Genomic DNA, 16,742 nt, shown 5'->3' with positions numbered 1-16,742 from the left:
TGAAATTGGAAATTCAGCCTGGTGCAATTCCGCCACCAACTTCCACTTAGCGTTCATAGATACTTTAATTGCATGATTAAGATTCTCTTTATTCGAATAATGACTGTTTTATACTTTCAATAAAAACTACAAAACGAGAACAAGGAAAAGGCAGAGAAGATTTGCATGTGATTTCTATTGTTTCTCTTTTTCTTTGTGAAAGTAGAGGAGCTCATTCGACGGGATTAGCCGCCTGTCCCTTCATTATCACCGACAGCTTTTGTTTTATTATACATGGGACGAGTGCTGTGTGAAATGGAATGGGCAAGCTTGAAAAACAAACTACGTAATCTTGTTAAAACGAACCGGGTCTTGTAATTGTTTAGGCGATGCACGCTGCGTTAGTGTTATCGATATCATAATGCAGTAACATGGTAATGCGTACTTTATGTCCTCGTCAAATACGAATACCAAAGGTTTCCCCACCAAAACAAATTAAGCACACTTTCCGTTCTAAAAAGTATTTTATTTTCGATCCATAGGAGGATTATAGATACGGAGATAGAAATTTCATTACTAGATGAATCCTATGCAATGCATCGCTAGTCTGAATGTCTGACAAATAGCACGCCGGTTTACCGGTGGGACCCGAATAGTGTACGACAAATACTGACACCGACACTGATCAAAAGCACTAACAATTTTTTTTTTTTAATATTTCATTTAATATTATTTCCCACATATAATATCTTATTTCCATTTTGTTTGATTTTAAGTATTTGAAAATACATGATCGCTGAAAAGTAGAAGTTGCGTAGGATACGGTGTTCGTTCTCTTCTACGAGCAATTTTGTAAATTGTACCGGGGTTTTTGTGTATATCAAATGGAATTCCATCTTTCGTTCCGTACTCATTACGGTGGTGTCCTCGAAACTTAGCAAATACTTCAGATTTTAGAACTGTCGGTGGAAGAAACTGAGAATGGTAAATAAATTGGTGCCGAATAAACTGATATAATTGTATTTTGTGTGTATTGCAGCACACGCTGAGCGCAACCTGCATGTGTTGTATTCCTATGGGATGGGGGTATACATTTCCATCCCAGTTTAAAACTATGTTCCTTCAGTACTGCATTATATAAACCGCGATATCTTGACGAGAAGAAACCACAAACTGGTTTGGGTGCTACTTGATTAAGAAACGACGAATTGGTTTTCTAATTTCCTAACCATATTAAGAGAATATGTGCCACAATAAGACTACATACTCAATCAATCTAAAACAAAACACCACCAACATACGTCAACCGCGTGAGCAGATGGAATGGAGAAATGCACATTATAAAAACTGATTGCCTTATTTTGGATTAACAATTTTTTTTCAATTGTCTTGTTTCGTTTTAATTTACTTATTATATGTCCATATGCACGCAAGTGAAATATGACTCAACCACGGTGTATTATATATGCATGCAACAATCAGTGTTCTAAATATGAAATAATGGTAATCCTTAATAACGAGTAGACCCGCCATCAGTGGTACTTATGTCATCAGATGTAAACAGAAATGTACACAGTGTACACCAATATAGTCACGTGATATATCCCACTAAAACTATAATTTTATTGCGAGTGCTTCGGACCTTATGTCGGTAAGCTTAAATACAGTGTTGTGCGATGCGTTATTTTAATTACGTTGTATTTCGGTGTTTTTTATTTGGAAGACCCACAATAATCAGGTATCGGTCGTGTATGAGCGAAAGGGAAAAACTCTGAAATTGTGTGATCCACGATGTTATTATGAGACATGAAATAAATAAATAAAACACAATAAATGCAGGCAATAATTACACTGCAAGATTATGGATGGTTACTCTGCATCTCGGCATCCGGGGGAATTCTTGTCATTGTGTTGTCTGTTTTTTTGCACTATTTTTTTATTCTTGTTGACGTTGTCTTTGTTTCACACGACTACGTGGTTTAGAAATGCGTCTAGCGGTTTCAGAGAAACGCTTGTCTCCAGTAGATTATATATGTATGATGACACGACGGCATGTAAGCAAGTGTGTTTAATGAACACCAGTTGTATTTATTTCCACTAACGAAAACACTATCAAGTATGGTGTTAAATGCGTGTCACGATTAGTCATTTTAATTAGCATCCAGTACCCCAGCCATTATATGCATATTTTAACGCGGTTCAAACTGCCCGTTGAAATTTGAACCGCCTTCTGTTTCAGTGATCTAGGTGAAATTATTCTTTTGTTGTCGCCTATTCGGGTTATATTCTGGTTTATCGCTGACATGCTACTGTCACCGTAGATAATCATTGTACCCTCCGAGGGGGCGTGCACTCGTCTGTCTCCTTTCCTATTGGTCCAATTCATGGATTGTCGTTCTGTTCGTCCCTAAATACATTCACACGTACTTTACGGGTCCAATAACCTGAGAACGTTTCAGACAGTAATTACGACAAGAGGTAAACCATTCAAATGTTAAACCCTTGTCACAGTTGGTTATTATCAAACCACCTTGAGAGTTGTTAACAGGGTTAGATCTGGTAAACCACTGAACACCGCTAGGACTGGCACTTCGAGAAGTTGGTTATCGATGGTCCATGCAACAAGCCGTCCATAACTTCGCCTGGTATTTTTTTTATTTTTTGCCAGATTTGTGTTGAAATTGCAGTCACACGTGGCGCTGGGAAAACATTCGAAGACCGTTACAAGGTACGCCGTTGTGCATGAAAGTGATGTCGAAGGGAGGACTTAATATTTCTCAGGACGAAACATTAAACATGAGAGCCGTTCCGGAGATGGATGACGATAATACCCGAGGCGAGACGTCCCACATGGGGGACCGTGGCCGAAGCAGCGTTAGCAGTATTGACAGCGATCCAGATATCATGGCCTCGCCACACGGCCGCCTAAATGGAGACTCATTGAACCATCCGCTATTACCAGTAGAACAACCAAGAACCACTGGTTCATCTTTCTTAATAAGAGACATTCTGAGCGACGTGAAACGTATGCACTCTGAGCCACAGTTTAAAGGGAAGCCCGAGCAGGTGCTCGCTGAGCGGACGACATCCCCAGCGAATGTCCACGCCATTTCACCGATACAGATTGCATCCCCACGGATCGATAGTGAGGACTTGGTGGGCATTAATTCGTTAAATTCGTTAAAGCGACGTTTTCCTGAAGACGAAAATGACGCCGATGACGATGACGACGAGGAGGATGACGATGATGATCTTGTAGGAGGTAAGAATTAACATTATTAACGTAGTGATATAAATACGTCAGAATGGTAGACCATTGTGTCTTTTATGTGTATTTTTTTGTGTAAAATATTCACGACTTCTCCTATTAATCGACCTAATATTGACTTTAGTTATGCTGTTCTTTGCTGTGTTGTTCGTTCTGACATATAGAAGCGAAACACGGCGGACCGTGGAACTCTTGGCATACTACTAACGGAGAGTTCCACACTTGATACTGTTAACGAAACCATCAGATTTGTTTCAATTTTAGCTCTATTTTACCTTTTAATATTAAGTACTCATCTTGTATTGTAGAATTTGTCATTAGATAGATAATCTAACACATCCCGTCTGTGTTCTCGTCATTTTTTGATCGGCATTGTGAGATCCATCGTTTGTGTTTCTGCACACGCTGCTCGGATTTAGAACGGAATCAGAGGGTAGTTAAATGCAAATATAACGAAAACAATTAAGATAAAACGAATGAAGCTTCAATAATATTATATTACATCTTGTTGGCAAAACAGTTAATTCGACCAATTGTCTCGTTGTTATGTGTATAAGAAAATGTTGTATTGAGCGTAGATACAAAAAAATGGATATCTGGCGTCCACTGATGCTCAATTTCAACTGCAAGCTCACAAATGGTTCCGTTTTATGTTCGAAATACATTTCTGGGTAGACGCAGTGACGATGCGGTTTTTGTAGTTCGCGAAGCCCCGGCCGCTATGAGCATGGCGAGTATGGTGAGTAAGGCAAGCCTCGGCCGGGCGCATACACAAATAAATCCTCCAAATACAGCCACAACATCTTTTCTCTGTTTCACTGCCTCTTCCGCTAAACAAATAACGAACATGTTCACCATAAACATGAAATATGACAAGTAAAGATCTCAGGACAATAAAAAGAAATGTACGTTTTTTTATGTTCTAAACGTTCCATATAATCGGACATTGTCACTTGTCCTCTCAGTACTTGCCGTACCTCGTAAGGTGGTTGATGTACAAAGCTGGCGCCGATGTCTTAATAGAAAACTGAAACAGTTACTTTACTACATTCACAGCAAATTTTACGACTACCGTTTTATGACAATTTACGTGTATAGACGTGTATAGTCGTTTTTCAGTGACGGAAACTGTCATCGGATGAACCATCGCATGGCATGTAGAGGATGCGAAGGCCGTGACTGACTGTCGCAAATAAACACGCCGGTGATCGGTCACTTGCAGACTCTCGTACCCACGTAACGGAAAACACCTTTTAATGAAAGCAACCTGTAGACTCATCGACGGTCACTACACATTCTTAACAGGTTGTTGCAAATAAACACAAGCGGGAGGAGGTGATTTTGTTTAATGTTGACGGAGAATAATTTCCCTTTATTTGTTTTGATTGAAAACTATCTAGCTTAACGTTATTGGTCGACACATGGAAGGTACTAACGTTAGTACTAACGTTAGTACCTTCCATGGTCTACAATTGCACTATTGATGGCTTGTGGCCACAGTAACATGTGACGACGTCTCATCGTGCTGATTGACTAATGAGGCCGTCATAGGGTTAGCGCTATGGACAAGCAAATCAATCCGTGACCAGGATTTTGTCGTATTTGTTTATTTATTTCATCTCAATGCCATTGGGAATCGGCGAAACCAAGAGGGAAATATGAACTAAATGTGACCATTACACACTGAATACACGCCATGTGGGCAGCTGTATAGTATCTGCTGACACATGCCCAACCACTGTCCCTCTATCACTGTTAGGGATTGAAGCCCAACAAAGAGTCTGTCTTATATGATCTGCTCGCTTGCTTAAACGTTGCGCCGTGTTTGGACGAATGAAAACATATTGGCGGTTAGACTAGGTGTATCTCCGAGTCATTCCGGAAACCAACGATCGGAAAGGAAACGCAGTGATCTCCAATCTGATTTTGATGGTACTTATTAATATCAGGAATATGATAACGGTACTCAGCAAATAATATTATCTGTGAACCAAATCATATCAAACAAATCAGCATTTTTGAAAGTATTCCCCTACAAATATAATGCAGACTGGGGACGATATTTTCGTTTTCAGTAATTTGAATTCGTTTCAGAATTCGGCAGTTTTGTTGACTATTTTGGCTATGAATTAACAAATCGCTAAATACTAGTAATACGCCATCTCTTCAAGGAGTGTACATGTCACTAATTACGATAATCAACGCGTTCAAAAGATATAACGGACACTTTCTTCAGTGTTTTTATTTAAAAAAACTAATTTAGTCACTAAATATCTACATTTGAGTGACTAACATATTGCTCGCCAAAAGCATACAATTGACCATATGTAGAATCATTGTGCGACCAGATATTCTTATTATTCATCAAAAAACAACCGAATGCCAAGCAAGGTAGCGGTGCATTTACACATCTCTTTAACTCCAGATTGAGGAATTAAGTCGGACATTTCTTTTTTAATGATTAGAAATACAGTATGCACAACAGAAGGCCGCATGTATTCATTCGGTCGGCCTCTCAGGCGAATTTAAATCGAAAACTGATGTATTTCCGAAATTGGCTGATTATAACGTTTACATGTTAACCAAACCAGCTTATGCCGTACGGTTGCCTTTGAATTGTGTACATAAAACACAGTATTTCATCCGACTATTTTATTTGTATGTTTGCCAGATGAGTATGTTTTCCGTAATACAGTGCCGTGTATTCCCCGAGGGTCAGGGGTCAGCTCTTTGATACCAAGGCTTCCTTACTGTCTCATTGCAGCGATTCGCGCCCTAGCCCATTGGAAATCGGTCGGTCGGTTTACTGTTGCCTGTTTTCTGTTAACCTGTATCACGAACGTGTTTTCTTCAAGCGAGTGCATGCATATTGGGTGTGTGTTATTATCAAATATGAAAACAAATAAAATCAATATTTAAAATAATTATTTCATGAAAATAAAACTCATTCTGACGACAGATGCTGGCGTAGGTGAAGCAAAAAGGTGTACGAATTTATTTTTAATTGTTATTACAATTGGACACATTTCTAAAGACAAGCTTCGCAAACCATAATATTACAACTAGTTTCTTATGTTTTTTTTCCTGGAACTACACAAATCGGTAACGTTTTAAAATAATAACAACACAAGTCGATTCAATTGTAGCAAATTACATTTGTACACGTCTCTTTTATTAAATGTGACATTATTTATCATTCAAAATGGCATCCTGTCCCAGGAATCCTGTCATATAACATATACATATAATATTAGTTCAGTATATGGCCCAATTACATGTCCACCCGGGATAACTCTGTTCTAGTATTGTGCTTTGTTTTCAAGTGGTTCGAACGACTCGTAGTTTTATATCTGTGCCAAGATTCAGTTCTTCAAGGCTGTTACTCATCCCTGTTCACCCCATATTTTATTCTGTTAAATTTCAAATTAATTTGTAATGAGAACCTAGTCTTTATTTTAGATAATTCTCAGTTTCTATTGTCGCACATGTCTTGTCACAGAACTATCATATAGGTTTGCGGAGGTGTTTGACAATAACTATCAGGGTTAGTTTTAATGTGTTTGTTTTACTTATACGAAATATGTATTCATTCCAGTTAAAGATGACGAAATTAGTTCAAGCCGAGACAGCCCATCGAACAAGACAAAGAAACAGCGCAAGGCGCGAACCGCCTTCTCCGATCACCAACTCAATACTTTAGAGAGGAGCTTTGAAAGACAAAAATACCTATCGGTCCAGGAGCGGATGGATTTGGCGTCGAGTCTAAATTTAACAGACACGCAGGTTAAAACGTGGTACCAAAATCGAAGGTAAGTTAAAACACGCCTTCGTGTATATGTTAGGGTTAGGGTTATTACCGGGAACGACTGATTAAGTACGAAGAATACAATTGTGGAATAAGTGGGTGCTTCAATCTTGTTTTTTTCTCAGTATAATATTTTCAGTTACGTTGATGAACGGGAAACAAAATTGTGCGAGTGGTCAATGGGATGTTCCGCGCATGTGCGATTTTAGTACGATCGGCAAAAGTCGTGAATTTGTATTTTTGTAGATGTCATGTCACCACTCAAGATACAAAATAAACCAATGTCTGTATATCGCAATAACAGCAATGCTATGCATTCTCATATACTAGCTATAATTCGAATTATCACTATAGATGTACACCTGTTCGTCTTGGAAATTAACACAAATGATGATTCATTAGATCTGTTCATATTCCACCAATTAAAAACATACAAGGAATTCAGATATGGCGGATTTTTTAACCAATTATGATGTGATTTACATTCACCATTGACTTACGGATTCTTATTTCTAACCCACAGGACAAAATGGAAACGTCAAATGCAAGTCGGGTTGGAATTTTTTGAAGCTGGAAATTTTAATCCACTACACAGCATTTTGCCACGACCGTCACCGTATTTTTATCACCCGAGTCAGAGTCTGCTGACGAATATGGAAAGCATATACAGCCTACACGGAGCTCAGAGGCCGATGTTTCCCCGCATTTTCCTTCATGGACTTCAGCAGCACTTAAATCAGCTTCCGGTAGCACCCAGACCTCTACATCCGGGACAGCTACCCCACTGACACTGATCGCCGCCATGCATCGTGGTGGTAAAATAGACTTGTACCGAAACCAACAAATATTGTATATTTTTTATGACAAACTAGAGTTTTCTGGACTTTTTAAAAGAAATGGATAATGCCTGTATAGCAACAAACTTATCGCCATATATTATCAAAGCGTTAGGCTTGGTGTTTGCTTACCTGTGCCCAGTTGACTAGTATATATATACATACAACAAAAACAATGATTCAGGGAAAATTCTTGATTTCAAGCACTTTATAACGTAACTGATAACAGTCATAGTTGTTATCACGCTTTATGGAATTTCCGACAGCCCGTTACTTTTGTTTTGCTCAGAATGAAGCGGTTACACGTTGAACGGCGATCGTGTGATAAAACATCTGTTTTTATAAATATGATAAAAAAACACACCAGTAACATCAACAACAATCACCATATCCCATGAAATCTTTCCCAATTTGCCAGTTTTATTTTGTTCTGATTTATTTATGGGAATAGATATGTGCTACCCAGCGTTTTAAGGTTATACTTACACATTGTTAAGTGGAATGTCCCCAAAAACTTTCTTTATTTCGAAGTTCAACTCTCCTAACTGTTCATCCGGGTCCCGTTTAAATGTCTGTACAACTTGGCCCCGTTCCTTGCTTTACGGGTGTTATGAGATTTGCGACAATCAACTAAACTATCAAAAATCAACTATCACACATCAATACTTATTTAAAAAGGACAATCCTTCGTGAAAACAAAATGATGTGTCCCTGGGCCCAGTACCCAGCCTGCTTCTCTAAATCCGTCTGCGTGCGTGTCGAACATTAAAAAACCAAATCGTTGAACAATTTATCTCGCATATTCGTCATGATTTTAATCGCTTCGATTAACAATTTTGTGTATGGATACCGTGAATATAAAAATAACGAACACCCACCACAATGGGGGACTAAGTCTTACATGTTATAGGTTGTTGTGTTACCATGGAGCACATTATTAGCGCCTATAGCAAAATAGTATTACGATAAAACACTAAGCCGGTAGGATATGTTTTGGTAGCGATCCAAGCCATTCTATAGCTCTGTTAACAACAGTATAGCTATATCATTAACAAAATACAGTGTTTTAGCGTCTCAATAATACACCTATTTAGCACGTTTTCGTTGAGCCGTACACATGGCAGGGCAGGTACGGTGCTATCAGCGTTGGCGCCCCCTGATTCCACACCACCATTCTGGTCTACGTTTTTTTTAAATATTTATTCATTTATTTATTTTTAGTACATGTTCTGTCAATATTGGATGAAAAATTTATTTAGAATTCTGAACAAAAACTATTCACGATTGTTTGTTTTAATATTTTTGTCTTATTTATGATTATCATCGTCTTTTCTAACGGGATATTTTAAAAATCCTTGATACAGGGTATGTATATTTTTTATAACTCCGTTTCAATTTAAAAACAAATCTAAATATTCTAGGAATGGTAAATATATTTCATAATTATCTCTGGCATCCGGAACCACACTCCAAATAATGTTAGGAAGCCACATAGGGTTTTCGTAAAAATATAAAGCATTAGTCTTATTATAATTGGCTGTCTTTGTTACACGTGGTTAGTTTTGCCAAATTTCAGCCATTCGATATCAGACGTAAAATATGTTGCTGTTTCTATATTAGGCACGGCTTTCAAGATAAACAGACCTAGTGTTTAGTTGAAATGTACATATCAAGTACTAATAGAGGGGGGTATATAAAAGCACTTGACACCGATTTTAATACCGATCACGTGATATATTCATGCGATTTTGTTAATTAAATTTGTTGTGACCAATGATAATTTGAAAATTATTGCTCTATTCAACTGACTACATATCCTGATTTGGTTAATTCCATCTAGACGACTATATGACATGGTTATCACAATGAGAATTAATGTGGCGTTGTTTGATATGAAATTTCCCTTTTTCGAGGCAGGAGGAAGGAAATAAAGACTTAAACAATGTGAAATGTCTATATGTGTGTGATTTGTGAGTGTACTGACGTGCAAGTTCAACGTCAATATAAAATGCTCAGATTGTGCAGGGACACTCAACTAGTGACCGATATGCACGGAGCGTGTTTAATTACCCTGTTCAGCTGTCATAATACTAATCATGTTTAGAATTCATGTATGAATTGGGTTACCATGAGAACCACAACAAAATCTGAATACAAGAAATATATTATTTAAATGGTCGCATTAGAAGTATCGTCGCTAAATTTGAAAATGCTCGACTGGTTGTTGGATTTTTGTCGGAAATATGAGTGTGCCACCGGTACTGACCCAGGCTACTGCAATGTGAATACCTCTACATCTAATTCTGATTGGGTAGCGGAATGAACCATTTCCTTGCACGAAATACTAAACTGTGTGTTTTGTTATTGGTCTGTTAACACAGGCAGAGCATTTCGGGTGGCTAGAGGGGGGTCATGTTCACCAAATACCAATCGCCGTTGAAGTTGAAGATGGGGGAAATATACTACCAATATATGTGATATTATAACGAACAGTGATGTCACACGAAATTTGTTTTTTCACCGTACCCTGTGTCAGTGCGACCTGACAACTATTGGCATAATGTCGTACACCCCATCATACATGGAATACTTTATTGTCCCTAATTCGTCACACGCAACAAAAGACTGCAAAAGTGTCTTTCATTTTGTCCATTTCGAATTGCTCTGTAATTAACTCCTGGAAGAACTCACCGACTCTTGTTCAACTTTATAGCCCGGAACTATTTCATTCTTCCTGTCACCTTGGTCATTTTTTATGACCCTATTTCGTTTTGCCGTCAATTTCTATGCAAACATTTTAACAAGGAACCCGTGTTTGTGATCATTTCAGTGAATGGAGCCTTCTTTAGAGAGGACTACCGTGCGATGTTATTTAAAACACCATTAACTCTATTTAGCCGACAAAATTAAGTTCAATACCGCTTAGAAACGAATTAATGTTGCATATCGAAGACAATGTCATGTTTCCTGCAAAGTTTTCACATCGGTTTCAATACAGTTTATGTTTTCCGCCTCTTTTTATAGGTTTGTGTGTTGATAATGGTTCACGTAAAAAAAGCTGACCGATGCCTCTCTCCCAACCTATAACCATGCGTCACTGTGTTTGTGCGCAACGCAACGCAACGCAACGTAACGCAATGAAGTTCTATTAGTAAACACGGTACCTGTCAGCAATCGTTCTAAATTTGAAATAAAAACTGAAATAACTATTCAACAGGGCAACGCATTTCGAAGTAACCGGTTTGAACGCTACTTAAATCGCTGCAAAACTTTACTATTATGCTCTTTCCGGAATTTCGGACGCTTTAACACAGCCCTACACATGTTTTTTAGAATTATCCATGAAGTACTGTTTTTTTTAGGAATTCTTGATTGATAACCTATTTGGACATCCCCGCAAGTTTCGCCCAACCAAGTCAAAAATAGACGTCGGCAGGTGAAGTAAGATTAAGGGGGTACGGTCTTTGGGCGTATTGCTTACCAGCATCTTTATTTGTTTAGATCACGGTGGGGGGCTCGCTGTCACGACGCTGGGAATAACAGCGCATTACTTAGTTTCGTTACGTCATTATTACGTCAGTGTGCATGTCATGTTTGCTACAATGACATTTGCGACCACCACTTATTCGGGAGTACACATATTCATAGAGGAGATTTGTTTAATATGTGTACGATAGAGACATGGATATCTTTGCTTTAGTTGGACGTGCTGTTAGTACGTTTAACTCCGCTACAAACTCAACAAAGCACTACACACGGAGTGTCTGAACAAATTTAATTAAATAATAAAAAAGGAATTCTTTCAAACGAGAAAGAAGTTGACCAAAATATGAGATTATGCGGTGAGTTCCTAACTGCATATAAAGAATATCAGATGATCTACCTCTCCGTGACTTTAACGACGTAACTTCAATTTGGTACATCGGTTGTTTTTAACTAAGGTAAGATTACAACGTTTGTTAGTGTTTATGGTACTAGTATCCGAACACGAAACCTAAAGAAATACAATAGAAACCACAATGGGCTCGCCTTCCAATGATGTTGAGCTAGCTAACTCCCGTCAAACACAAATAGCCCCAGGAAAAAGTTTATTAATGCTGTGTTATACCTTTTAACGAGGTATCATTAACAGTGAGTCTGTCGTCTCTGCATTTGAAACAATTTATGGATATTCCACAGCAATAATCGTAAATCAGTGAAACGGCATGGTTTGAAAATCGGTTTGTGCTCTGCAAAGGTGTCTACACCGGCATATGGCCCCAGGTCAAGTAGCTAACTAAAGTTAGCTATTAAATTGCGGAGGAAATTGTAACTTTGTTCAGGGAAAACAAAACAACATATCTCAACTTTTTATTATGTCGAACGCTGAGTAAAATATGAATAAAATGTAAAGGGAAAATGGTCGGAAATAAATTGTAAATAGAACAAGTACGCATTAAAATATAACAATAATAACACAATTCAGCGATCATGACGGGAACCAGGGCATCGAGCTCCATCTGACAGCAGCGTTTTAATACATTAACGTGCTTTTGTTAATACACAAACAAATGACGAATAATTTTACAATTAGCCCAATGCTTCAACGAATTGACTGACAGCTATCGGTAATAAACGCGGCGAGCAAAAACATTTGAAACAATCACTTATAAATAGCAATTTGTTGGGAGATTGTTGCCTTCTAATACTCTATGATCTTGGTAGTATTAAATTAAGTGGATATCTCTAACAGATATAGCTCGACAACTTATTTCTTTTTTTTCCATCCATTAATACAATGGGTTGACTGGCACTTTAAATTAAATACACGACGTTCAATGCCTGTTTCATTTATTTCCGCGTTGATCTTTTTTCTCCAAGGACTAAGCCTGTTTACCAGGGGCTTTTGTCAGTCCATCAAATGGTTTACACCACTTTAAATCGGCAAGGGGGACTTCACCGCCTGCTTATTCCCTTTGTCAGCCGAAGCGTGCACGTATTGATTTGCAATTTAGAAATTTAATATCGAAGGTTGGTGTCTGTGCGCGGAGTACCTGGCTATCTGTTATGTGCATAATGTGTGACAGGATTCGTTGAGTCGGCTAGGTTGTGCATCGCCAGCTGTGATATGTATGGTAGCTGCGAGGGACATCGCATTTAACCCATACAAGGTCGGTAAGTTAGCATAAAGCACATACGAGTATGTTCCTGTGTTTTGCTGTGCTTTGAGATGAGTTTGAGGAGCGATAAATTGGTTTGAGGACCATGTCCTACGAATGTCAGATGACCAGCAAGAATTAAAGTCGATTTAGTTACTAGTAGTATACAAGGTCATGGGGATTATATGTATGCTAACTGGATGCAAATCTATTGATTTTTTTTCTTCGTACCAGTACATCATGTCACAAAGTTAGTAAGTTTACCTCAGTATAAATAAGTTACAAATACAAAATAATTTACCTACAGTAGTTCGTATTCATTCAAGTATACCAATTTGCATATTGTAAATACGCCTGTCAAAATGTGACACGGAAATTTAAAAAAAAAATGCCTACACACTGATAAAAACGACTAGTGATGAAAATATTTTTTATTCTAGATTTCCGTTGCAGTTTTACCTCCGGGGTCTGTTGATATTACGGCGGGCATTATGTAGAATGAGTTCTAACCACATATGTAACTACAATTGAAAATGGAAAGATTCGCCTATTTCATTCTCAGTTTGTTACCACTCTCCCAGACTGAATTACGCGCCGACAGTGCACCCATCTCGGCTGCAATTCTTATCAATTAACACGATCATTATTAGTTTATATCAATCATATCCATTAATGTATGTAAAGAAGTCCCCATTAAAGTTCACGCCTCCATTGAAAGAAATATAATAGAAAAAACGCGTTGATATAAGGAAGTGCTTCAATTTACCCCCCCCCCCCCGGAATCCGCATCATCGTTTTGTATCATGATGTTATCACATTGGTATTACACGGGCATGACGTCATTATTTGACCTAAGAATCGCGATATAACTTATTTATAGTAATTAAGTACGATGTAAATATTAATAGTATTGTTATCTGAGGTCAAAGAACGAAGTATCTAAAAACCAAAAAAAAATACGCAGAAATCAATAACAAAAAAAGCGAAAATGTCTACATTGAAAATATTCGATATGTTTCTTTTTGACGACAGCAAACCCAGTCATACTGCAACAAACTTGATACTATTCGAAACAAAAGGTGCATGGCCAGGATTGATGAGTGAAATGATCATCACAGAGTCCGTAGAGGCTCGGCTGCGAGGCGTCGTATCACATTTCAGCGATTCCCAGTTCGTTTCAAGACACATGTTGCCTAGATCCTATTTACTGTATCGCCCGGAGCGATGTCCCCCGTCATGCCACAAGTGCTATGCAAGGTAGTAATATTATTGTTCCCCTCGGGCAAGAACTGGAAATTACACCGAAAATGAAAGAAATAAGTTGAAACCAATACCCTGGGTCATTTTGTATGCATTGAAACCAATGTTAAGGGTAAGATTCAAACAGAAGGCCGAGCCGCAACACACTGTCCTAAGTGATGCTCTATCGCGAGTTCAAATAACACAGGATAACGGACTATTCTTGGGTTTTACCTTTTGTATGTAATAACGGGTGGCATGGATTAATTTGAATATTTACAACGTCACACCCGGGCACCGAGGAATAGGAGCGACATATGATATATTTTTTAATCAACTCATATCCGAAAATGTACACCCTACACGCGCTCACACTCACGCACTCATATGTACAGAGGCGTTCAGAGGATAGACTGGTGAGATGGTAACATGGTGTCATATGGTGACAGTTACAGGAACATTACTGCCATTGTGTAAAGTTTATTTCTATGACTGTCTGAATGATAATGCTCTAGTTCAAACTTCTAATCATGGCGTATAATCGTTCGCATTTAATATAATGAACGATGTTATTACGCAGGATGCTTGCTGAATGAAATATACAATACCAGTGCTTAAAATTAGTCAGCCAGGAAATTTCTTACTTGGGCTGAATGAAATCCAGACTTACCTACCTGCCTTAATATTTTGTTTTAAATAATACTTTCTGATTGCTGGTGGAATGATATAATTAACGTCAACTTGTGATCTATCCAATCAATCTCAATCTCATTTCCTCTGGAGAAAATACAGGACATTACAGAAATGAAAATATAGACAAACATGAGGCAAATCTGGTGGTGTATCTAATTTGAGACTCACACTAAATGAATACGGTATGAATAGAATAAATGTTTAAAATGTAATCCTCTTCAGTGTCCATCTTCGAATAAATGTCTTAACCTACCAACTAGATTTAATATGTTATTTTTGTGTACAAAAATAAATATGATTTAGAATTATTGAAAAAATCTTTCCAAAAAGCATTTTTTTAGAAAATTCCCTGCTCTGATGCCAGGTACATAATATCGCAGAATTTCATACACTGACAAAATTGGGTTTCATATCAGTACAAATAATACATGACATTATAAGCCTATATTCGTGAATTTCTAACATCTAAATCACAATTATTCCTTAAGTATCCCGCGTATTGTGAAACCTGGCGTGCATTATCGTTTCGAACAAAAATAACAACTTCAATTTGTGTTTCTATACTTCAGTCCTATATTTGTATTTTATATTCCAAATTCACCCCAGGGCTACTGTCTTAGTTACGTTTTCAAATCGTCTCCATCGTCTGAGTGTTTTTTTATGTATCTTGTGATTGTAGTGGATATCCATACACAGATTACTGTCCACACGGAGACTACTGCTACGATTCACACAGTGCAATGACACTTTCTTGTTTTATTATATTGTACATCTTCTTAAATTTTAGAAAAAAAAACACATTAAATGTGTTGCTATTTATTCATTGCTTCAAAAGAAAGTTTTTCGCATGAAAACACGACAGTTCAATTCAACCCCAAAATGAAAGCACAGATCAGTCTGACAATGATGATAATTATTACATATTATTTGGCAATCTGTGTCCTATTCAAAATAGCTTGACGTTAATAATAATAATGATAATAATGACAATGATAATAATGACAATAATAATAATAATAATGGCAATAATAATCAACGTGTACAGGACAATTATTGCAAAATATTAGATAGTTTTTTCTCAAAAACTATTATTAACATCTACATATTGATATATAAGATGATGACATATGTCATGGCGATTGATATACATCATACAACTAGATCGATAGTCTTATTATTGATATTATTATTATATGATCATCACAATGATTGTAACATTTATGTATCAATTTTATATCATTATTGTCACATTTATGATCAGTATTAGCATACCATGATGTTAAACGTAGTGTCGCAATGAATCCTTATATCCTAATATGTTTTAATTTTGCCAAAACATGATGTAGTTTTTAATGTAACAATATTCCATTATTATATGAACCGTTGAACAAGTTGATCATTATTAGTAATTATTGTCTGTTTTTTATTGTTATCATTTAATTAGAATCATCAGACACAGTGCACATATTATTACATATTACAAATAATAACATTATGTCGATATCATGGGCATGTCCATGATCTTCTCAGATGTTCCGCGGGGACGATGGTTTCTTCTCTTTATGTTAGCTCTCGTAAGTGATACAGCTTTCAGATATCCAATTGAACTTTGTGCCCGTGGATATGAGATCAGGGGAGTAATAAATAAACAAATAAATAAATAAATAAATAAATAAATAAATAAATAAATAAATAAATAAACAAACAAACAAATAAATAAATAAATAAATAAATAAATAAATAAATAAATAAATAAATAAATAAATAAATAAATAAATAAATAA

General features: G+C 37.1%; 1 protein-coding gene across 1 annotated transcript; it reads left to right on the top strand.

Annotated features, from left to right (window-relative positions):
• The first annotated feature begins 2,431 nt into the window (after positions 1 to 2,431).
• barH (BarH-like homeobox) lies at positions 2,432 to 8,068 on the top strand. The gene is given in 5 exon segments (NM_001164914.1): positions 2,432 to 3,113; positions 3,115 to 3,125; positions 3,128 to 3,241; positions 6,843 to 7,056; positions 7,576 to 8,068. Coding segments are annotated over 5 exon segments (996 nt in total). The 5' UTR covers positions 2,432 to 2,721; the 3' UTR covers positions 7,841 to 8,068.
• Positions 8,069 to 16,742: the final 8,674 nt, after the last annotated feature.

Source organism: Saccoglossus kowalevskii, chromosome 17 (assembly GCF_978046115.1).
Source record: "Saccoglossus kowalevskii chromosome 17, keSacKowa6.1, whole genome shotgun sequence".
NCBI classification, from domain to species: Eukaryota; Metazoa; Hemichordata; class Enteropneusta; family Harrimaniidae; genus Saccoglossus; species Saccoglossus kowalevskii.
The sequence above is the reverse complement of the archived record's forward strand: the minus strand, read 5'-3'. Positions and strand labels throughout refer to the sequence as shown.